This window comes from Diadema antillarum, unplaced genomic scaffold, assembly GCF_040938485.1.
Source record: "Diadema antillarum isolate AM-2024a unplaced genomic scaffold, OU_Dant_1.0 scf00000094, whole genome shotgun sequence".
NCBI classification, from domain to species: Eukaryota; Metazoa; Echinodermata; class Echinoidea; order Diadematoida; family Diadematidae; genus Diadema; species Diadema antillarum.
The window spans coordinates 112,800-138,180 of NW_027270983.1; the positions used below are offsets into that span (position 1 = coordinate 112,800).

General features: G+C 37.9%; 1 protein-coding gene across 1 annotated transcript in view; it reads left to right on the plus strand.

The window, feature by feature from the left end:
* The window catches only part of LOC139718397 (nucleoporin NUP188-like), a 67,400-nt gene that overhangs the window by 33,759 nt on the left and 8,260 nt on the right, over positions 1-25,381 (plus strand). Inside the window, exons 16-40 of the mRNA XM_071629869.1 lie at positions 307-372; positions 1,602-1,715; positions 2,261-2,390; positions 3,205-3,270; positions 4,177-4,278; positions 5,731-5,851; positions 8,965-9,052; positions 10,473-10,549; positions 11,030-11,144; positions 11,684-11,816; positions 12,751-12,847; positions 13,245-13,364; positions 14,362-14,659; positions 15,390-15,479; positions 16,915-17,070; positions 18,301-18,366; positions 19,117-19,220; positions 19,622-19,691; positions 20,360-20,433; positions 21,168-21,243; positions 21,629-21,760; positions 22,443-22,606; positions 22,742-22,908; positions 23,557-23,777; positions 24,964-25,110. Coding sequence (XP_071485970.1) covers positions 307-372; positions 1,602-1,715; positions 2,261-2,390; positions 3,205-3,270; positions 4,177-4,278; positions 5,731-5,851; positions 8,965-9,052; positions 10,473-10,549; positions 11,030-11,144; positions 11,684-11,816; positions 12,751-12,847; positions 13,245-13,364; positions 14,362-14,659; positions 15,390-15,479; positions 16,915-17,070; positions 18,301-18,366; positions 19,117-19,220; positions 19,622-19,691; positions 20,360-20,433; positions 21,168-21,243; positions 21,629-21,760; positions 22,443-22,606; positions 22,742-22,908; positions 23,557-23,777; positions 24,964-25,110 — 2,994 coding nt within the window. The remainder of the gene's footprint in view (positions 1-306; positions 373-1,601; positions 1,716-2,260; positions 2,391-3,204; positions 3,271-4,176; positions 4,279-5,730; positions 5,852-8,964; positions 9,053-10,472; positions 10,550-11,029; positions 11,145-11,683; positions 11,817-12,750; positions 12,848-13,244; positions 13,365-14,361; positions 14,660-15,389; positions 15,480-16,914; positions 17,071-18,300; positions 18,367-19,116; positions 19,221-19,621; positions 19,692-20,359; positions 20,434-21,167; positions 21,244-21,628; positions 21,761-22,442; positions 22,607-22,741; positions 22,909-23,556; positions 23,778-24,963; positions 25,111-25,381) is intronic.

Here is a 25,381-nt window from a genome sequence, read left to right on the forward strand (position 1 = left end):
ATTGAAACCTGTTGATATGAAAAACAAATGTATTATAGGACCATCATCCCGAGTCCTGCTTTTTTGGTGAATGAAATGATTGACAGACATAGGACCTTAAGAAACGGCATCAAGTTTTACCTGTAGGTAACAACAAAGATTAGATGATGAAAAAAACTGATCAGCTAGAAAAATTGATATGAGAGTAAGGCCAATATACCCTGAGGAGGATGTAAATGGGAGTAGGTAAACAGGAGTGCCTGTCATTACTGCTGTGATCCTAGTATTATTCAGCAGGTAATTTGTTTTGTATTTTTGGTCACACAGGACCTTCTAGCTCTCTCCTGCCAGCTGCTGTCACAGCCACACCTGTGCAGAGAATTTTGGAGTACCGTAAGTCTGTCTTCCCCTACTCTCAAATATGATATGTGGCAGGAAAGGGTCACTATATCCCTTTGTCTTGAATGGTACAGTACTGTATATAGGGAACAACTTACCAAGATCTCACTGTCCTTGTTTTCAAAGCATTTTATTTGTAGATGGCATGTAACCCGTTCCTCCCGCAATTCTTCGAGAGCCTTCAATGCCCCTAAATGAGATTCTTTTTACCTGTGTACAAAGAACAGACAGGTTGGCCCGTGCGAAAGCAATCAAGCAGTAGATATATTTACTTTCCATGGTTAACTGCATGTGCCATCAAACAATGCGAAATATCAATCAGACATGAGATATGAATAGAGCGTGCACTGATGGATTCACAAACTCCTTTGTTATACACTATATGGGCACCCGAATGTGGTCAGCGAAAGTCAAAATATAGTGAGATCAGCCCCAATGGGCAACATATGTCTTCATACGGGTTTTATTGCAAAACAATGTGCACAACTATGTTGGAAAAAGTAAATTACACCAAAACACATGTAGTTTTGATACAGAAAAAGAACATATAATGTACATTGTAATTGATAGAAGAAACTCTTATCTTTCTTATCTTTCAATCAAAGTCATTTTTCTGGTCAGCATGACACAAATATGAATTTAGGCCACAAATGCAGACACTCTGTCTACAGTTTGGAAACCTGAACCTGGTATACCAGGTTCCCATATATGAGTTGATGCCACAGAAACCTGGTATACCCTTTTCCTTTAAGGAAAAGGTTACCTCTTACAAGGAAGCATGGAAATCTTTTGTCAAATTGCCTCCAAGTTTGTTAATAAGAAGAGTGAGGGCCAGGTGTGTTATGTTAATTTTTTTTTTTTTTTTTTTTTTTTTTTGGGGGGGGGGGCCACAAATCAAAAATGCTTTAAAATGAAATCCAATCTTTGAACAAGAGTAGTATTTATGATAGTATCAAAAGATAAATCACTTGTAATTTTGAGATAAATAATATGTAGGGCAACAGTTTTGGTCAAAATGTGAATTGTTATGAAATTGATATTGAATGAGCGTGTTCTTTGCGTAGTTCAATCAGAGATCATGGAGATGAAAATTACTGTGGAACATTTTTCTGGAATAGTTTGAACATTTATGTGTCTGAGGCCAGTGATTAGGGGTCACGGTCAAGTAAAAGATTATGGCTTAGTGATATTCAACTTTGCCTCATGTATTTTGGTTTCTGCAGGACATAGAGGGAGGCTTTGCTGCTCTTCTGCAATCTGCTATGTCTTCATTTCCGCTAGAGTTCTCTCGGCCAATGAGGTTCTTGAAAGCACTAGCCACAGAGGGCAGCAGACAGGTAACTTATCAACCCCTTATAGTCAGTGTCTATTAAATAGCAACATATAATATTCTTCCAAGCATCACACCCCTATCTACCATTTGGCTCAGGGGCAGATGTCTATTTAGTTGGAAACTAGATACTATGTGTTGCATTTGTCTACCCATGTTTTGAAATTAGAACATGACCATTGTCTGCAATACTACATATTACCTTTATTTCCATCCAAGTGTATTCTGTAAAGATGGTAAATGATTCTTCTTTTTGATAGTCTTCTGTCTTATATTATATTTGTACTGCAAAGTTGATTGAAACCTTTTTCTATCTATGTCGTACCTTCATGATTTTATGATATGTATGCTGTTAATGGCTGTGCAAAATAAAAGGGAAGATTACAGAATTACAGGGATTTTCCCACAACTTGTCTCGTGGTATGCTAACGTTGAACTACAACAACCCGTTGGCCAGTATGATGGGATATTTTGTGCAGTAGTCTCAGCAGGAGAGGCCAGTCTAAGATTATCTAACTCATCAGTCATCACACATTCTATCCTATGTTTCAGATCTACAATTTGCTGGCACATCTGCCAACATTCACCGAGCCTCTGGACAACAACCGGAGTTCAGACATTGAGATTACAGGGGAGGAGAATGTTTGGAAACTTGTCAGTGACAAGGTGGTCTGCAAAGCAGGTGAGAATTTTGGTTTAAGAAAGGTTGCAGCTAGAAAAAAAAAACTGCATAAAAAAAGGTGAAACAAGACAAGAAATGAGGTAGAATGTCAGTAAGATTGGACAAAACAAGACAATAGTCTCTGTCAGTTTGTATGTAAATAGGACTTTCACTGGGCATCTCAAAATAATTGTTTAACTTCTTTAACTCACGTTATTTATTATTAAAAAAAAACTTCTCTTTTGTAACTTACTATTTGTAGCATTGCATTTTATTTAAAAATGATATGAAATAAGATATCTTTATTTCTGACACTGTTCAAGGTATAGTAGATATCATTACCTCCTGAAAACTTCCTGAAAACCAAAAGAAGACTTACACTGGACAAAGGCCTGTGGTTGTTTCATCCTTGGTGTTCATTTTCTGTTCCTTTATTCTCCTGGAACAGCAGATGTCAAATCTTCCATAAGAAATACAACAAATCTTGAATTTTATATGTATTACAGTCACAGTCAAAAGACTGTGACAGTCTTTTATTATCATTATTCATGATTTGATTACTTTCTAAGTGCAACCACTGTCTCCTTAGTTTGAATTGGTTTTTTTTTCCACATTTTAAGCAGTCATTAAGTCTTATTTTACAGCTTTTATATGATTACTTTTTTTCAGGGTTTTCAGAGTTTTTTTTCTTGTTGAATCTCATATAATGGATGTATGTGGAGGACGACTGAGTGGGATATGTTTTGAAAGCTACTTGAATCTCAACTTTTTTGTGGCAAGCTACATCGAGGTTTTATTCGTTTGAATTGTTTTGTTTTGTCTTGTCTTGTTACAGACAAGCATTCTCCAGGGTTTGTGATACCAGTAGATACATTAGGCAGGCTTGAACAGAGACCTGATGGTAAGCCAACTGAACAAACCTTTCCTCATTAGATTAGTTTTCTCTGCCTCTTTTTGTGCCATATCACAAAAGTTTAAGGAACTTGTATCTGATAATATGTTTAATATCCCATAGCTTCAATGCATAAGTACATGGCCAGAAAATCAACTTATGCAGGAATTTGAGAGTTCAAAGTTTATTTGATTTTAGAATTGTGTTTTCTGCCCAAAACCCACTTTTCAAACTTTTATTGTCAGATGAAATGCATAAAAATGTTAACAGTTTAATGCACTTTCACATTTTGCTCAAAAGTTTATTTTTTCAGACTTTTCCTGCAAGTACCCTCACACCCCTTACTTATATGAAAGATCAGAACTTAAGGTCAAGTTAACAGTTTGAAATTGAATTGTCTTAGCAACATCTTATCTTCTTTATCAAGAGTTTGAGATTATAGCAGACTTCATATGTACTTGTACATATTAATAAAAAAACTGCTGAGGAGCAATCTTCAAATATCAAGATTTAAAGTCATGATTGAGCTCTGAATTTCACAGTTGCCCACTCATGCATTAATAACTTTATATGATTTCTTCTCAGTTGCTGAGTAAATGAAGAGTGATTAGGAATATTACAAACCAATGTTAGACCAAATAATTACAAGGTGGGTAGACCATTCACTAAGGGCAAATTTTTGCATGCATCAGTAATGCTGTGATGCAGCTTGTTAGGTGAGTTGAGGTATGGATTGAAATGAAAGATCATGTTAGAAAGAGATAACTGCTAGTAACAATTTATCAAGTGTATATGAAATTTCCTTTTATAAGGTGCATAACTGTATAGTGTTCCATTGAAGTATAAGGTAGGGTCTTTGTGAAGTCAACCAATGGAAGCATGTACTAATCTTACTTTATGGTCTTCTTCCTATAGGTCCTCCCCTCATCACGTGGGATGTGGAATACAATGGTTGCCAGCTCTTCCAGTGTGTACTTGATTGGCTGATCAGTGCAGCCCCTACCACATCACCATCTGGTACTTTAGGCAGCCCCTTCTTATCATTGTCATGCTAACTATGTTCATATCTCTTAAAGTGGCATCTACCATTTGCCTTTGGTGTCTTTATTGAAAAGTGGTTGTGATCTTTTCAGTTCTCACAATCTTGAAATGGATGAAGGAAGTGCTATTCATCATTTGTCAGATTTACTCCTGCTCTTAATGGTTCATTATGCCTGTGCTCCAAAAGGGTGACAAGCTTACAGTAGTTCAAAGTTGTCTGTCTGTCTGTTTGTCTTATCTGTCCATACATCTGAGACATTTAGTACAGTTTGTTGTTATGCAGTCCATGTGTGCTATAGGAGCAATATCCTGAAGGTCTAAGGTCAGAGGTCACTGAACTGTGGGAGATGTATGTGTTTTTTTCAGCTATAGCCAGAAATATAATCTGGTTATAACGGAAGTGATGAATAGACATATAGCATTAATTCGTTGTACTGGTATACATTCAACCACATCACACTCATACCCTTCCGCTACATTCAGTTCATTGGTTCACGATATTACTTCATAGTCTGGTGAATGAGAATCATGTGATATTGTTTTATGGCAATTCATATAAACTTTGAGTGTTCCTGCTGAAAAGTGATGGTATCCTTGGCATAATGTTAGAAGATAATAGATCATATTTACATGTGGAAATGATACCACAGAGATAAACATTGAACTGTAACTAAGGTTTATTAGTGTTAATAGAATGAGATCTGTTTGTCCACATTAATATTACGGAAAATGAGAAACTATTGAAACATTATGCTTCAGTTATTCCTTACTTAAAGGTCCTGTTTACATTTGGGAACAGTGATTTACAAAATTTTCAAGATATGAAAGTTAATGCATATGTGTAGGTCTGTTGTACCACAAAACATCCTATCATATAAAATTTTGGCGATGAAGCCTAAAATATAAAGAGATATCTGTCTTTTTTTTTCAATAAACAGTAACTGTAGACAGTTTAGTCTGGAAGCACTTTTATTATAGCTATTGTTTACATTTTGTATATTTAACAACAATTAATATAGATTTTATTGATTCAAATTTTTACGTGGTTGTTTCTGTCTCTAACTCACATTTCAGAACTATGTTAAAGCACAAATGCTGGGTTTTTGTTTCATTTGCAAATTGTAAACTATGCCTTTAAGGTATTTATTAACCAAATGTTCTTCATGATTAAGGCAGCATTGCTTTGCTGAAATAACATACGACCTGCATGCTGTTTTTCCTATGACACTAATGATAAACTTTGTCATTGTGCTGTAGGTGATGTGACAAACTCTCTAATGAAGATTTTTGATCATTGATGTGTCCTTTTGCTTGTTAATGTTTACATTAGGGGCAACTCGCCTAGACAACCTCATTGTGAAAGTTTGTATGGAATGTTTCAGATTCAGTAATTCAAGCAATAAAGCTAATCCTCTTCTTGTCATGCAGACACCCTGGTTCAGCAGACGCAAGATGTTGTTGACCTTATGGAAACTATGCTGCAATCTGATTGGTCCATTGCCACAGAGCTTCAGTCACTCACTGACTGTATCTTGCCACTCTTAGGAACGTAAGTCGAGAATGTGGTGGTTTGAAAGAAAATGTTAAGGACAATTTATTTAATGCATTATTTTGTACATTGTGCCAAATATGTCATGAGTCTTTCATTTCATTACAGAGTAATTTGATATGTGTACCATTAATTTCATTTCAGTGTAGAATAACAGTCAGTAAAAAGACTGAAGTTATGTTATATGCTATTCATCCAGCAATTTCTCATTTATGTTCAATTCAAAGCTGTAATTGACTTGCAGCTAGCAATACTGTTTGTCTTTCTAGAACCATGAATGCCATGCTGATCATGCACTAGGAAAAAAGAATTAAAACAGAAAAATAGGGCAGTACAGTTAAACTCGCATAAGTCGACCTTCTCGGGACTGAGCAAAACACATCGACTTAGGCGAGTTTCGACTTGTGCGTAAGTCGAAAAAATCGACTTACAGTTACACCACGCGTACACATGACATGTATAATGTACATGTATGTTGTCTACTCTGGAGCCGAGAGCTGGAGCGGTGTGCCCGATATTTGCCCTTCAGCAAGACACTTTATCCACATTGAATATTACCGTTATTCATTTCCAAAATTAAGAGCAAACATCTGACATTTATTCTAGCATCTTATGGAGCCGATTGTTACCGCTGTTCATTTCCAAAACTGAAGGCAAACATCCGGCTTTCTTTTTTTTTTGGTGGCCCGGCGTACGTTTTTGGTGACCCCGGTCGCATATTAACCATTCGCGAAATCGTGATTCGATTCGCGAAAAGACTCCGCTAAGTATATAAGGCATAGATTGCTACACTCGGCAGGGGCTACGTCGTCCTTTCACCAGGTCTGGGTAACGGAAACCAAAATCTCGCGTGAGTTCTTGCGTTACCTATCGTTAATGTCAACGAAATATCGTTAATTTGCGCTTCGATCGTTACTCATCGTTACTACAAACGTTAATTTTCCCGATCGTTAGTTTGCGTTAATAACGATTCAGGTGAAACCGCTTAATGTTTATTAACGCAAAGTTTCTTTTTGTATATACTGTATGTAAACAAAAACTGGCGTCTCGGGATTTTGACAGTGATTTATTACACAATAAAATCTTATTCGACTTACGCACAGTGAATTCAATGGTTTTTCCGTGAAAGTGTTCTTGGAATTTCATCGACTTAGGCGCGTATTCGACTTAAAAAATTCGACTTGTGAGTGAATTAATACACGTAAGTCAATGGGGAAAAATCGGGACTTTTTAAAATCTTCGACTTGCGCGATTATTCGACATATGCGACGTCGACTTAGGCGTGTTTAACTGTATTTGACAGCCTTGTACAGGTAGTGAACCTTTTCACAGGCAATCCTAGATTCAATGATTTTTATGCCTCCGCCCGAAGGGTGCCAGAGGCATTATGTTTTCGGGTTGTCCGTCCGTCCGTCGGCATTTGTTTACCCGATAACTTGAGTAATATTGAGTGGAATTTTACCAAACATGGTCCAGATGTAAAGTATGATGGGGCAAATACTTGATTAGATTTTGGGTGAAATTGTCTGAGGTCAAAGGTAAAAAATCAAGGTCAAATCATGAAATTGTATCCATTTGCGCGATAACTTGACTGGATGTAGCAAATTTCGCCAAACTTTGTCCAAGGATGACATGTGATGGGGCAATTATTTGATTAGTGTTTTAGTGAAATCGGCCTGAGGTCAAAGGTCAAAAGTCAAGGTCAAATCCTGAAATTCATCTGTTTATGCAATAATTCAAGACTGGATAAAGCAAATTTCACCAAACTTGGTCCAAGGATGACATTTGATGGGCCAATTAAACATGTTTTTGAATGAAATCGGCAAGAGGTCAAAGGTCAAAAGGTCAAGGTCAAATGCTCAATATTTCACTATTTTTCCCCATATCTATGCAATTCCTGAAGGCATTTTCCTGAAACTTAGTGTATACATGTACTACCAAATAAAGATTCTCCAGAGAGTTTCAGGTCATGAAGTCAAAGGTCAAAAGGTCAAAGATCAGGTGAAAACATTATAATTTAACTCTTTTTCTCCATATCTTGCAAATGGTTCAAGGTATCATCATGGAACTTGGTACATTGACTGGCAGGGATTATTGAGGAAGTTTAGGGGTCGTGGGTCAAAGGTCAAGGTCAACTCCTCAAAATTTCACTATTTCCCTAGGAGGACCATGCATTATGGCGGAGGCATACCAGTTGCCATAGCGACATTTCTAGTTTGTTTTTTTGTGCCCTTCATCATCATCATCATTTAAACAGACATCTGGAAACTAATTATCAAGGAATAGATATTACCTTATCCCTTGAAATGCTTATTGTGTCACCATGGTTTTCTGTTGGACAGAGGCACATTGCTACACATGAGTGAACTTGCTAGTCGACAAATAGGTCAAGTTTGGTTGGATGACTGAATGCTAGTGAAAGAGTGTTGCAAGTTCTGTACTTAGTGCCTAGACACGTAAGGGTTACAGTATTTGGTTATGAATTAGCAGAAGTTAAACTCTCTCTAGTACCCTATTTTGAAAAATGAAAATATTCTTCAAATTTTCAAGTTTTGAATACTGCAAATGTTTTCCAGTTTCAGAACAAGGGGCAAATACTGGATTACTGCAGCTAATGATTCATGCAAATGGTTATGCGATGGTGTGTTCACCAGATCACTAATTATTGATTATTATTATTATTATTAGTAGTAGTAGTAGTAGTAGTAGTAGTAGCAGTAGTAGTAGTAGTAGTAGTAGTAGTTGTAGTTGTAGTTGTAGTTGTAGTTGTAGTTGTAGTTGTAGTTGTAGTTGTAGTAGTAGTAGTAGAAGTGGTAGTAGTAGTAGTAGTAGTAGTAGTGTGTGCAAGGTGCTTTGCAAACTAAACCTTCTACCTTTAAGTACAGTGTGCTGAAACTTTCAGAAACTTTACAATATTGATGACAGTGCATTCTCATCCATAAGCCTTTCCCCTGTAGAAAGTAGTGTGCAGTCTCATTAAAGTAGACACTCAAGTGAAATTCATATTGCTTGTATGTATTGAATTACTTTTTATGCTGTGTCATCTCATTCTATGACGTGACCTAAAACTTTATTGTTGTTGTTGTTGTTGTTGTTTTTTATTCTAAACTCAGTTTGGTGCAGGTGAAAAAGCCCCCATTGCTTCTCATAGCATCCTGTGTCAAGTGCCTTGCCACAATGGCAAAGTATGAACCTGAAAAGGTAAGGGTACCCTCTCCTTGGTACATCTAATGTCATGCTAGCTGCTTCTCTGGATAGTTGCCTAACACTAAATACACTATTACTGCAGTGTGTTTATTGCCTTCTCATTGGACTGTATACTCTTACAGTTCCTGCACATGCTTGAAATGTATTACACGTGTAGATTGTAAACTGAGCACATTGTAAGATACTGCATCAGCACACATTATGATATTGTTGAACATCTTGAGGAAGATATGTTCTCTCAAGACATATGGGCTTCTCCCAGGCATTGACATGATGGATGATATTAAGAGTGACATGTACACTACTGGTACACCAACACTAACCACTGACTGCCATTATAGAAGCTGTCAATACACTACTGGTCCGCCAGCACTAAATGCCATTCTACATGTGTTGAGCTCATACCAACACTGGCTGCCATTATAGAAATTTTCAGCATACTGCTTGTACACTGACACTAACTTTCAACTTTCAACTTTTGCGATTGTGCCACTCCACAAGTGTTCAATATGCTATTACACCAATTCTGTCTTGAGATATAGTCACCAAAGCTGTGTCTGTGAGACTAACATCATCTCAGACAAATCTGAGTCTTTGTTGAACATAGGGTGCGTTCGAGCGCTCTAAAGCGAACCAAAGCGAACTGAACTAAAGCGTACCGTACCGTACCATGCCAATTTTTGTGCGTTCGAGCGCTCTGTGGAGAAAGCGTACCTCACGAGTTATTTTTAGAAAAGGTCACGCTTGTTTACTGCAAGAATGTCATTCACCTCTCGCTTGAACTACTTACAGCTGTCCCGAACAAAGAGAATGATGTTTTTGCATTGTGACGTATGCGCTTGATACGCGCATGCTTTACAACAAACTTTTGGTACGCTTTGGTACGCTTTTGGAGCACATCGGGAAGTGATCCACTTTTGGCTCGGTACAGTACGGTACGGTACACTTTAGGAGCATTCGAACGCTCCTCTAGCGCGGTACGGTACGGTACAGTTCACTTTAGGAGAGCGCTCGAACGCGCCCATAGTCTCAAAATGACCTGGTATGCCAGAAAAGCTTACATTGAATATGTGTAAGAGTTAGATTATTCAAATATTTTGTAGTCCAAGGGATAGTTGAAGGGGAGTACATAACTGCTGAATTACAATGATAAAACCAACATGCAATGGCACTCACATGAGTATATAAAGTTCCCCAACTTCATTTCCAGCACCCACATCATCCCTGTTCTTACTCCTTTGCTCAACTTATTTGCATGTTCATCATTTGTTTTCAGACATAAAAAACAGTACTTCACATTTTCTGACAGATTTTACATACAATGCATGCACATATCCCCATATGAATGTATTTAATACAGCATGTGTTCCTAGGAAACCATATTCACTTGTAATTTTTCTCTATCTCTTTCCAGATGTGGCTGTCTCTACAACAGACTGGTTTCTTACCATATACTGGGACCCTGTACACACAGCTAGACCAAGCTGCACGGTAAATTCAAATCATCACCATATTTTTGTTTTTATCTTTATTTTTGCTGCAGTAGACACAGTGCATTGTAATCTTTCACATGTATTATTCTCATGGTGATCACGGTGTATTGTTTTTAGCAGAAGATATTCTGTCTGGTCCACAAAATTTGCTCTGGATTTTTATGAAGTTCTGTAGTGTACATAGATGCTGATATTTAACTGAAAGCAATGATAGTGAAGCAACAATCAGAATTCTTATGTGTCATATGCAGTTAAGTTTATGGATTTGCAGACTAAGAGATATATGAGTGAAGCAAGTGCACATTGAGAGGCCAACATAAATCACTGTGTTTCAGGACACCTTAAATTGAAAAGTTAGCTTTTATTATACCAGAGGATGGTCAATAACTTCAAGTTTTAATGCAAACATGTTCATACAATGTGGACAATGTATGCTTCCATCATTTAAGCCAGTATTTGTGCTACTTGTCTGGTCCAGAGGGGTGGGTGTGTTTGCAGGAAGCTATGGCAAGGTGGTTCTGGAGTGGGAGAGACATTTTGGTGCCTACCCCGTTACCCTGGAATTCCTGAGACTTCTTCACACCCTCATCCAGGTAAGACTGCTTCGGTTGTTGGTAGTAGAATCTTGGAAGGAGGTAAATCTTTAATTAAAGGTTCCAGCAAACAAACTTTACGGATTGTCACTGACTTAAATGTCCTGTACAAGCCTTTTTTGTGTAATAGTTCCTTCGTTGGAAAATATATATGCTCTAAGTTTGCAACTTGGAGTAACATGTTGGGACTGTTTATCAATAATAAGAGTTTACTGTTAGCTGGTAATTCTGACGCTATCCAAAGTCAGTAATCTTTTCTCAGTATTTTAAGTGGCACTCTCAAACAGCATAAAATTATATTTACATAATGGACAAATTCAATACAGAATACATTCGGCCAGCCCGCAGATGATTTACACAACATACTTTCAAAGGTGTTTTCTGTTGTCATATGATTGAGCTCAAGGTGAAACTTTATGTAATGAATATATACTCAGTACTTCACCAAAATAGTGGTTTGTCTTTTAAAAAAAAAAAAAGTTAAGCGGTGTATTGCAAGCATCCTTGAAGGTAGTTTTCTGTTTCTTCATCTCCCCAAGGGTTTGTCGTCCACTGAGATTGGTGTAGCTTCATCTCAGGACCTCCTCGCCTGTGTAATCTTCCTCCAGCGTGATATCTTCACATCATATCAGAAGTGGCGATACGGTGACTTGAGGGAAAGAGAGAAGATAGGTGAGAGGGAGAGCTTTTGGTCAATCTTCTCTCTTGAACAGACATGCTGGTTTGAAAGTATGCCTTGACTAGGATCTCTTTCAGGACAGCTTGACATGATCACACAGTAGGCGTTTTCACATCAGCCCGATAAAAATCCAAGCTCGAGAAATTTTTCGCGATTGCGACTTAGCGCGCTATTTCATTTCTTATTCACATCAGCCCGAAGAGAATCAGCCCGAATTTTTGTCGAGCTAATTCGACAGCTGAGTATGTGCAAACAGCATCAGTAATGTGTGTGCCCTCTCAAAAATTCCTCATGATTTGTGTGCAGTTTGCCTCGATTGATCAGGTCACACACGCTAGGCATGATGGGATGCATCGCGCTAATTTCTCGAGTCATTTTCACATTATCAAATAGCGCGCTACTATCCTAGAAATTTCCTGAGTTGGACTCGAGAAATTTTCTCGATCAGAGTGATACAGATAGCGCGCTAATTTGTGTTCACATTATCAAATAGCACTCTATTTCGCTATCGGGAAAATTTCCTAAGTCAGAAAATAGCGCGCTATTTCGAAACATCGGGCTGATGTGAAAACGCCTAGTGCTGTAGCACACCTCATTCTAAATGCAAGAATTTCCCACTTCATGTACAGTGTACAATGTAGTTATGATTTCCTGCTGTCTGTGGCTCTGATTATCAATTGTGTCTTATGCATAGGATGTTAATATGTTGTCCTGATATTGAAGAGCAGGTGGTAGTCAGGCATTGATGTGTGATCTTTCATTTTGGGATAACCATTGATCTTTTCACTTAGTTTTCATATTTGCATCATGTATATTAGTTCCTTTCTGACATTATATATATATATGTATGTAATGTATATATACAGTGTAGTCATCATATTCATTCGTCTTGTACACAAAATGAATAAATTGATTTTGTCTTTCTAGGACTTGGTGTGATGGAAGTGTTCCATGTGGTTCTTCACGTTGTTCCAAGACAGCCAGCATCTAGGATAGCTCGTTCTGAACTGGAGCAGAAACAAGGGTATGAAATACAACTTAGGTGTGGCATGCAAAATACTCACTCACAACAGCTAATGTGTGATTGATCCAAAGAGCTCTTTGTGAGCGTTAATATTTGTACAATTATACACTTATATGTTAAAGCTATAATCAATGTTTCTTTTATAAATCCCTTTCTTGAAAAGTTTCAGAAAATTAGTAGGAAGAATATCTTAATTAGCTGTTCAAAGGTTGTTTGGAAAATTTTTGTCATGTTCTTTTTCATTTGGTGTAATTCATGTGTGAATATTTGTCTTGTTCATCAAGTTGCAGTAAGTTTGTCTTATCATATCCTCTTTCTCCCTCCCACTCTCTCTCTCTCTTCATCTGTGTTGTGGCTATTTGATTACATTTCTCTATGCATCGATGTCTGTGCCCAGAATCTCTGTCCGGTCAGCCTGTATTCATGGTCTCCTCTACACGTCCGCTGGTCAGACTCTGTTGACCATATCAGCCACTGGAGTGGACACCATTGAACAGAGCCTGCTGGAGAGTGGGAGGTAGGCTGCATACACACATGATAATCAGTGCTTGATTGTTGATGTATTGCAGGATTTCTGCTCCTGGTTTAACAATATTGAATTAATTTTGGTGCTAAATTGTTCTGTTTTCTTTCTTGCAAAGTCCAGTTTGTGAGGTAATTTCAACATTCCTGTGCCATTTTGGTTTTTTTTGGGTTTTTTTTCCACTTAAAGGCCTATTGCAGCAAGCCCTCAATGATTGTTTCATTTTTTCTTGTCAGATTGATTTTCCATTCCATTTTGTCAGAAGAAAACCTAAGACTGATATTTTCACATCAAATGACAGAAGTTGAAGGTATCTACTAATCTATCAATTGCACATGTGTATGAGAGTTGCATATTGCGCCACATCACCCTGATTTTCACAATAGCAATAAATATCGTGATTTGGCTGAAACATAGGCTTGTTAAAAAGTGAAAGTTTGATATCTCAACTGTACCTCTCGTACTGCATCTTAATACACTGAAAAGAAATCTTCACAAAATTGTCTATTCTGGCCATTTCTTGGATAGATGTTTAGAAATGAAATAGGACAACTGGCGTATATTTCGAAAGGCAAAATTCTTAAATTAGAGTCATTGTTTGTATGTGGCTTTCATTGTGACAATTCATACATTTGCAAAATAGTCATGTAGAGATGCTTACTTGTATTAGATACATGAGTTAAAAATGTTGAGATTCATTGTATAATGTGACCAGGATTTAGCATCTGCCAACTTCTCCATCTCCCAACCTCCTCTTGATCAAATTATGATGCCTCTTACATTTCCCGTTTTTTCCTCAAAACATTTTTAAGGTCCAAGGAATGTTGACAATGGCTCGGGTCTTGTTATTGTCATTACAAAAAGAATGCGTGTTCTTTATTTTGTGCCTCAACTGATATTTGGTGTTAAGTTAAGATATTAAATTTCAACACCAATGATAATCTTGTCAGATGAAATTAGAATGATGTTGGGATTGATGATCATTTGACAGCTTCTTGGACAGCGCCCCCAACAGTCAGTGCCAGCTAGTCAAGCTCTCCCTCTCAGTCCTCAACCGCCTTCTCCTACTCAAGCCCCATCAGACGGGGGCTGTGTCCACCTCCACTGCTGCGGTCAGTACCACTGGACCAGCCGTTGACCAGTGCCCTCTGGAGATGGCCTTGACTGCCCACTCTACAGGCCTGCCTCATCAGCCCCACCTCATTGCAGTGATTGCCAGTTATATTTATCACCAGCAGGACCCACGCCTCCCCACCCTGGCTGTACTCCTCCTACGACGTCTAGCACTGGTGAGACAAGTCTTCCAGATGTCTACACTCAAGCACAAGCCCATTAAATCTTTAATAGAATAGTTGATGAGTGACCACATTAATGAAGAAATGTATGGCTATTGATAATGTTTATTTGAAAGAGAGAGTGAAATTAAAAAGGTGAATCATATTTCTGAAAAATATTGCAAAGACATATCCAGACACTACAGTTATTATCTATCTGATATGTTTGTCTTGTATTTTGCCACTTTGCCGTGATGACTCTTTTTGTGATTATTCTGTGACTTCTCACACAATCTTCTTTGATGGGTCAGATCAAACGAAATATGGACATGAAATCAGTAATGGTCCATGGTGAAGCACCATTCCATGGTGTGGTAATTCATGGTGGACCATTACTGACGATGTTGATTACCAAGGAGGGACTCATTCATTAATAAAATACCAAGGTACAACCTGCACCAATAAAAGAAAAGACACAAGTGATCTGCAGTTGTTTCATTAAGAAATAATGCATTAGAATTAACATGGTAGATTTAATTTCGAGAGTTATATGTGGCTGAGATGTTGCTCTGTAAGAAACATTGAGACATCATATTTTTTCTTTCATTTCCCATCACTCGTATATCACTGTGCGTCTCTTCTCAAAAGAAAATGAGTCTTTAGCATCAATATGTGAGTCCATTTGTACTGAAACAGTATGCTTGATTTTTGCTTTTACCCTTCCTTGACTCCCACCCCACTCCAGGTGGCTCCAATGTCGTTGTTTGGATGTCTTGGGAACCAGGCTCCAGCCTTCCGAAATGCTTTTCTGTACCGCCTTCAAACACATTCTGAGGTGAGGAATATTCAAAGATGTGGCTCTGTGCTAATTCAAGTACATGAAACTCTTTATCATATTTAGGAACACAGTAAGTGGCTGTACTGTGCTTTCATATGCATGCAATACTCTAATATTAATTTCAGCACAAACAGTCAAAACAGTCATAATGACCTGACAATTTTATATGAAGACATGAAGGATTAGCCAATGATCAGAAAACTTTGCCTGACTTGTGTCTGATCTAGTACAGATGCAAATGAACTGAAAGGTATTTGTAACAGAAGCTGGGATTGGAACTTCATCCCATGCTTCTCTTCAAGTCCATCAAAGTCAATGGTGGAAGAGACGAGAGCTCATTTCTGCATAATCATAATTCTCACTATCGCCAATGACGTAAAAAGTACCCAGATGTGGTTTTTTCGTCAAGATTTAGTGCACTTCGTAGCAAGGGCACTTCCGGCGCGGGGCATTATTTGCACAGTGCTAGCGTGCGCGTACGTGTACCTTACCTATAGCGCCGCGCCGACCACGGATACTAGTACAGTATATAGGCGGCTGTACCGCCCGAGCCAGCGAGTGGCCAGGCCTGTCATACTCGTACACATGTAGTCCCCGCATACATTGCCCTAGGCCGGCGGCCGGCCTTGCATTAGCATGCACCACTGCACGCAGCGCATAAGCTAACACATACCGGTACAGCGTACTGCTTGATCATGCGATCGATGTGCACATCACAGATCAGTCATCTCTGCATACGCTGAAAATATGCTGGAAAATATTCACCCACCTGGATATCGTCATGGAATGCCCATCTTTTTTTTATTTGTTCTCTGTCGAAATGTCGCGAACACAATCGGGAACGAACCGTGATGTCGAACTTATCCTGTCTCCGAAGCAACTTCTTCCAAGTCAATACGTAGGCACTAGGCCTACTACCACTACATGTACTAGTAAGTCGCGCGTGCACGTACTGCGCTGTGGAGTCACCCGCAAACTTCACCCACGCGGCCACGTCACGTCTCGCATGCCAGTAAGGGTTCTATTTCTGCAGATTTTTTTCATTTATTGTCGTGCGAACAACACATGGCAGCTTCGCAGCAACAACCAATAGTCGTATTAACAGCAATTTCTTAAGAATGGAGAAATTTCAAATCATATTAAAGCTGTAATTCAAGTCGAGAAAACAGGAAGTACACATAGAATACAGTCGGTTGTGTGTGTAAATAGCATTAGTCACATATCACGCGCGTACGAACAGAAGTGACTTTGCTACCGGACTATCCCATAATGCGCCGTAAATGACGCTTAAATCAACATCCGGGTACTTTTTACGTCATTGGCGATAGCGAGAATTCATATTGCCCTATTACGACTATTGTGTGATTGAAAGGAAAAGAATCAAAAGATGTAGTGTTTGATATTGAACTTGATTTGTTTGCACTCATTTCAGGACATCCGATTGAAGGTTGGCATTCTGGCACTTCTCGCAGTCTCTGCTGAGACACAGCCTGGCTTCAGTGAACTGTTCCTAGACCTGCAACCCAAGAAATCTAGCAAGAAAACAGACAAGGAGGAGGAGAAGAAGAAGAGTCCAAACAAGGAACAGGTCTGCTTGATAGATACACTTTGATCTAACTCATTCATCACAAAATCATACTGTACTGTATGTCAAAAAAAAAAAATTACATTGGGACTCTCTGTAGCGATAACTTTAAAAGTAGTAAATCAATCCAAATACAATTTCAGAGCATTAAACTATAACTTATTACCCACATCTTACAGAAAACCCGATCCGATTTGCTTTAGTGGTCAAAGAGAAATGGGGATCTTTGTAGAGCATGTCAGGAATGCCTTCCCTCCAAGTTATGTCCATTGTGTTCACACATTAATATGCAGGTCCAAGAGCATCCGAGTGTGAAACTTGGAAGAAACGGACCCATGACATGATTTACATCAATCCGCATTTCTCAATGAACACTTAACCAAATTGAATGGGGTTTTCTGCTAGATATAGGTAAGATGATGTATTTTTAGACCCTGCACAGCATTGTGACAGTTTAATCATATGAAATGTTATCAATGCAGAGATCCTATTATATTTTGGGGGGCGACATGCAGTAGAGCAAGATTTTTTTGTAGCATTAAATTTTTGTGAATTGCCACCGGCATTCAATGCATATAGTGTAAACAAGAACTGTTGCGTACATTTTGATTTTGTGAATCTTGGCTCTTGCAATATTCAAGAAATTGAAATGCATGCGAACATTTTTGGTTTTACAGTATGACAGAGGGAGAGCAATTCAATTGACTGATTGATTGATATTAGAAAGATTGATGGATTGATGATGAACTCTCCACTGATTGCATGACAGGGTGACTCATGATTTCAGAAAACCCATTGTTTAGGGTGCAAGTGGTGCATTTTAGGAGTCCTTCAATAAACATGAATCATTGAATATATTAATTCTCTTCATTGTATTCATGTAGGTTTGTGAAAAGACAATCAGTTTTTCCTTCTCTGTATATGTCTACACATTAGATATTCCTATTCAATCAATTTGAGAATGTAAAGTTTATTATGTATTTATCAAATTGTAATTTCAATCACTTCCTTAATGTTTAGATACGGGATGATATTACAACAGTCATACTTATGAGACTTTTCACTTTGCATGCTGACCTGTTATGTGTCAATGTGGTTCATTGTTTGCTAAATTATTCTCTTATCAAATAAAGCACAATTTGAGACACTGAGATAAACCAAACTTAAAATGTTAAGCTGCTTCTTCTTTTTTTTTTAAATTGAATCTATAAACACCCATTTTTTATTTATCAGGACCTGGAGCTGGGTAAAAACAGCTGTCTTCATGCAGTTTTGGAAATTTTGGATGAAACAAAACAGGTGAGAATAAGAGTCTGTAACAGACACTTCTGAATTAATGTCATTTTCATATTTTGTATCATTTCATTGCACCTTTTGATGAATATTGAGAAAGTACTGCCTTCATAGCAATAGTTGAAAGTGGATAATGGCGAAGAGGCCTAATAGCGAGGAGTTGGTAAACTCTACAATTGTTCTGATTGCCCTTCAGTCCATCATGCTATGCTACCTACTATGTAGGTATTGTGATGGACACCTTCACTCACCCCCAAGCTGTATCAGTTACAGTTGCATCATATGCATTCAAACAAGATAGCAAATTATTGTCTAGAATCTACCTCTATTTTTTTTTTTTGATGTTATAAGTAAGTACTTAAGTATGCTGGTATTTTATTGACATGTCTATGTTTTATAGCATTCAAAAAAACTGTTATGTAATGTTTTGTAAAAGTAATGAAAGACAAAAAAAAAAAAAATCCCTTCAAAGCTAATCACAGACTCTACGGGGAAAATGTAGGACTTTGGAGAATTATGTTTGGCATGCTCTTCGTTAAAACTTTATATGACTCCTTATATTCATTACTTATCCCTTAAGATCTTTACCTTTTAAGTTTGAGTTTTGCCTTTTCTCCCAGCTGTTAGCATAACTTTTATCAGGAAATTACAAATAAAAGCTAAACTTTGAAATGCTGTTTGACAACTTGTTGACAGGCTAGTAAGATGAGATAGAACATAACTCTTCAAAGTTTTTGATTTTTTTCTGCTTCACAGGGTACCACACACTCACCTCCAGACCTTCACTGTGCTGCTCTGGGCTTCCTTCAGGCTCTATGGCAGGACCACAGAGAGACAGCTCTCAGCACTCTACGAAACAGGTAGGAAATTCAACCAGAACTACATACACATGGTTACAAGTCATACTGCTAATTGAATGTTGTGAAGAGATACAAGTGGCAGCACACATGTGGTGTTCAGTACAGGTATGAACCCAAGTCTAGTCTAGCATCCTTACTTACAAAAGTAGTTATTGACAAATTTCTGAATGAAATCAAGTTTGAACAAGTTGTAGAGTAATGGTATTATCTTAAAGACTCAATGTTCTCAATTCTCAAATGGGGCAAAAAAAGTTCCTGCTTTTAAAACTTTGCTCTTCTACATATTTATGATACAAAACATTTTTCTTTCTCTTCCCCTGTCTCCGTAGATTGTTGCCTTACCCCTTTTTGTCCACTGATATTGCTCTGCACAAATAATCATATTTTATCTTCTGTTTCAGACCAAAATTCTGGAGTAATGTTGCAGCACCTCTGTTCCAAGATCCTCCTACTCCAAAGCCAGAGTCCACGGTATGTCATATTTGTGCTCCTGCAGATCCTTTAAGTAAGATGTATGCTTAGATGTTGAGACTTTATATGAAATTTCAGTCTGTTTTAACTGTATTGGAGTATGTTTCTTGTTTCTGAAAGTGTCTCTTGTATGGACTTTGTAAATGTACAAATATTTTGCTTTTGTAGCATTTTGCCATGTGGAATATTCAGAGCGATGCTATTTCCAGACATGATGCTGCTTGTGTGTTTTATCTTTATAACAGTTATTATTTGTGTTCTTTTATGTGTAATGGTAGGGTGGTTTGCTTTTTTTTTTCTTGTGCGTAATCTATAGACTATGTAGTGCAATGGATTTGTCCACAGACATAATTCTGAATTTGTGATGAATATGATGATGAAATTGTACATGCCTCCCACATTCTTCAAATTCATGAGTCCTCATTAATCCACAGTCTTTATCCAATGTTTATGACTACATTGCAAGTCAAAAAAGAAAAAAAAAACTGTGAAATGTTGCTGTGATAATCAGATGCTTATGCAGAGTCAATTATTATTCCAAGAGTTGTAAATTACCAAGAAGAATGCAGACTGACATAGATTTGTCCATGGAAAATGACAGTGCACGCAGTGGAAAGATGCATTGTCCTCTGGATTTGTAAATTATTTTTCTGTCCAATTTATTGTAGGTCACAAGTTCTCTGGTCAAAATGAGAGCTCATGCCCTCAAGATCCTTGCCTTGGAATGTTTCCTGTCTGCAAAGTAAGTTTGTGGCAAGTTGTGTTGTGTGGTAATAGAATATACTGGTAGGGCTTGTGGGTAGTGGTAGGGATATTTTTTTCTCTCTCTCTCTGATCTCTGCTGGCTATAGTTCAGTCACTGTCAGTATGAATCCACTGTGAAGTACATACAACTAAATAGAAGATGATTTGTCAATTGTGTTCTCATAATGATAATAATAATGATACATACATACATACATACAATTTTTATAGCATTCTAATTTTTTCTGACAAGTGTTCTAATGATTTTGTTACCAATTTATCCAATGTGTCCCACCACCTTTTAAAACAAACATATAAAAAAAAGAAGAATATATATGTCAGAGTTTTGTCTTATATGTTATACCTGACTTAAATTCCCTTGGAAATTTATTCTATTCTGAAGCAGGTATGGCCTGACATAATAATTTGCCACTTAGATTTCAGGGATCAACTTGATTAGATTTGAAAGATAAGATTGATGTGGTAATATTCGTAATGTGATTGAAAAGCCGTGGTTAGGGAACAATGATTAAAGTGAGTTGAGAAATCACAACTTACCTTTCATTTAAAGAGTAATTGACAACATTTAATCAGTGTGATTTGATGATGATCATGGTCAAGCTATACTGACGATGGGTTTTAAAGTGGGGTTCCAACTGTGACTTTGCTATTATATCATTGTAGTAAATATTTATTTTCCAAATGTCCAATCTACCTTCTTTTCCATTCCAGGTCAGATATCCCGGCTGAACTCAAGGATGTCCTCAAGAAAATTGATGAAAAGAAGAGATTTCAGTCTTGGTCAAAGGTATTTGAATGATAATTGAAGTTACTGCAGTTAATATGGTGGGTCCTTGGCACATTGATCTCTTTAATGACATTTTTATACAGGAGGAACGACATTTAAACAGTATTTTTGAGTATTTGAAAGAATGAGGCTGGTAGATTATTGGTTGTCAACTTCTTTTGTTTCTCTGACTGCAATGAATTTAGTCAAGCAATTCAAGTGTAGCAAGATAATTGATTAAATAAAATTTCATGCTGCACATTCTATCTTTACTCATGTGACATGATTGACTGCTAGAAATGGACATGTCACAAGATCTCTAGCCCATATTCACCAAATGCCCAAAGGCACAATTTGCTTCTTTTCTTTTAAATACTAGGAATTACTATTTCTTTTTCAACCTTAGTTTGTGGTGGAGGTGCTGTCAGCATATTCACCATCCAGTGTGGACATAGAGGAATACATGTTGCGGGAGCACGAGGGACTGGTGTTACTACAAGCTTGGAGGACCATCCTGGTTGTTGCTGCATCGACTAATGTAAGCTGTACATCCGAGTAATGTATACAGTCAATCCTCCTTTTATGTATATTCTGTACATCATGTGACTTACCTACAGCGTATATCAAACATTAAGACATTTGTGCACATGTTGGAGATTAGAAACAAGTTGCCACAAGAGTAATTCTTGAAAGAAATAAGAGAGTGACTGCATCGCCCAAGAGATTGAAGTTAGTAAAAGAGTCAGGTACATTGTATGTTAAAGTGCCACTGGGGACAAAAAAAGGGTGAGGTACAGTTGTATCTTATGCATGTGACTGTTTTGTCATCAAATCAGACCCCAGCGTTTCTTTTGTATATGAAATGTCTCGATTTGTAGTTCTGTCATGGAACCATGTCTTCATGGTTCTGTTTAAGTTATGTTGTAACTTAATATTTTTACCCTGTGAGAAGTACACGTAAGTGTGCGAGGTCCACCTAATGAACAGTGGCATCATATTGAAGTGCCAGTAAGTTTATAATGCATATCACACATCTGGCAATTTTCTCAGGATTCCTGTTATTAGTCCAATATATTCCATAGCTTTTTACAAAATGCTGCTTTTATCTCACTTCTTCACTTCTATAATGAGAGGTAATTCTATTTTTTCTTTCAGAGTAAATTTCCATGCAACAATAACCATCATTTCCATCCCCCTTTTTGTGATTTTGTTTCAATTAGTACTCATCACTGACCATCACTGATTCAGCTGTGAGATCCACCATCCTCAATGATCTAGTAGCAGCAATCCACAAGCAGGCTTGCAGTCTAGAGTCCATCTTCAATGCCAAGGCCCTGGCCCTCCTCTCCTCCATCTACCTCACCCTCATCAACAAGTGGACCAGGTGGGCAGTGCTTTCGCTAATTTATTTTCATGATCAAAGTCATGCAAATATGCAGACTGTATCGAATTGAATGTGGTGTTTATAAAGATGTTGTTGTTATTTATAATTTGTTGCTGCTTTCTTCTTACCTTGTAGCAATCTCAGTGATCAATGGTCAAAGGTCAAGCTGCTGGTGGATACACTTGAGGCTATTCTTGATTCAGAGGACACACCCCTCTTGGCTCGTTGCCAAGCAACCACGATGGGTGCCCTTTGTGCCATCCTCCGCCACCGTCGCCAGGGGCAAGCCAGGGATAAACAAGGTGGGTTGCTACAGCCAGTATCGCTCACTCTTTGGACATATTTGACAAAGAGCTACCTGGTGCATGTGTTGATTATACTATCATGCAAGTGAAGGTCTGAACAGGTGTGGTTTCATCTTGATTTGTATGGGTAAATTGTATGTGGTCGCAACCCACAGAAAAAAAAAAAAAGGATTGATGAGTTTCATGCGTGCTTTCATTTTTGTATGTTGTGCTTCATTCCAGGTGACTGTGGATGTTAGCTTCATTACTTTTGTACAAAACAAAACAAGGATTCATTGTAATCAGCTTTGGGGACAACTGTCATGTATGTTTTCTGTCCTCTTTCAAACAATGAGTGAATCATTACATACCAAAACATTGAACTTCCCTTCAATAGTTAGTACTCTATGGATTCTTTCTATCATGTGTGGGTTCAAACTACGAATACAGTCTGCAGTCTCAAAGGCAAATGAAACCTGACAGTGCTGAAGCCTCTTTGATTTTGATGGTGCCACATCTTTTGATTTGCTATGTGTAGCCTCATAGAAAAGAAGATACTCAATACATTGAGGTGATTGCTAGTCAATGTCTCCTTTCCTTCCTGTGACACAGTAATTTGGCATAGATGAGTGCAACTGAAGATGTCAAATATTTGTCCTCTTGCAGGTCTTGACTTGCCTCTATTTGAGAGGCTGTTGCCACCAATCTGTGTAGCTCTTCAACACAGCAGGGCTTACCATACTCCATCATCCCCTCCTGTCCAGCAACCTCCTCCCCAAGCAGGCAGCATAGACATTGTCATGGATGACCTGGACAGCTCAGTGATTCCAGACCAAAGCACTGGGACTGACATTGCCAAAAAAGTCACAGAAATTCCGTCCATAAAGGTTTGTAGAAACTAATATAAAAAAAGAATGTCTATAGTAAGATCAGGGGAAATACAGTTGGAAAACTAAAGATAGTGGCATTTATTTATCATCATCTACATGTACATTCAATCAAATATAGCATCTTCAAATTCAATATCTAGCAGAGTCAGCATATGTAGCATCAAGGAACGAAGATGGGAATGAAAATTTTACATACAGTACATGATGTGTTGCCCTGTTTTCTTATTTCTTTACTGTGATGAGTTTTGCAGAAGTTTCTATTTTGTTAGAACTGTTCACTAGTGAGTGTACATCGTTGTACTGACTGCTTAATGTTGATATCCTGTACAGGGACTGTACAGCACTGGTTTAGGTGGGGATTCATGTTTTGAACATTCCTCAGTGAGATAATGACAAATGTCTTATGAAATATGAAAGAACATGTAATTTTAAGAAGGATTCAACGTTTATTTGATGAAAATTGGTTTTCAAATGGCTGAAATATCCCAAAAAGTGATAATAATAAAAGGCTACAGGCCACGCCTTTTATTAGGATCTTTTTGTTTCACCTTGGTTTTGGATATCTCAGCCATTTCAAAACCGATTTTCATCAAATAAACTTTTGATACCAGTAAGAATTGCATGCTCTGTGACATCTCATAGAGTGGTTTCTGAATATCTCGCAAAATGTTAAAAGCTAAATCCTCACCTTGACCAGAACTGTACACACCCTTTAAAGTCTGTGCTGTAATGCTGCTGTCAGAAAGGCATTGCATAAAGTTTTGACCAGAAAATCAATGCTTTGTGTTGTGTCAGCTGACAGCTCTGAAAGTCCTTTGTATCTGTTTAGCTTCTTCCAGAACAGTAGAAGTTGTTATTGAAAGGAAAAAGGTAGTAGCATGAAATGCATGCCACCTATTACCCTCTCTCAACCTTATGGTGATTTGTCTTTGATTGTTATATTCCCAGTTGTGCCTTTAGCGATTATAGATATTTCAAGATAATGATGTTGCAAATTTTCTTGCGAATGTGAGGCTGCCATATTTCATTCAAAGCATGTGATAATTGTGTCAGTCCAATGCAGTCATATTCTGGGAACTAATAGTCAAGAATTAACACATGTCATTGCGAGAAAGTAGATGTGATGTCCCAAGATTGGGCAGAGAGACATATTGTGATATGATTGTGGCTAATGACCTCCCAGCCCCAGATCGAGCTGCCCGTTGTAGCTGCCTACATCCTGGATGAACTTCTTCTAGTGCAGTTTGAACAAACACAGAAATGGATGCCACTTCTCAGGGAACACAGCGTGGTCTCTCTCCTTCTCAGTACCCTACAGGCATGCTTACAGGTTGGTTGATGGTTCAAAGGAGATGGAGGATGGCCCCGATGTTACCATGGTGATGGTGATGATAATGAGAAAGGAAAGGTTCATGTAATGTGGAAGAGCAGCAGGGTGAACAGATGAAAAGGGGAATATAAAGTTACTTCTTGCACTGGTTTTCATGATTATGCATCTTGAGATGTTATTAAAGATGATGATGATTTGAAAAAGGAGGTTTACTGAGAAAATGAAGATGATAATAATTATGATGATGAGAGGGAGACTGAAAAGGATGTGG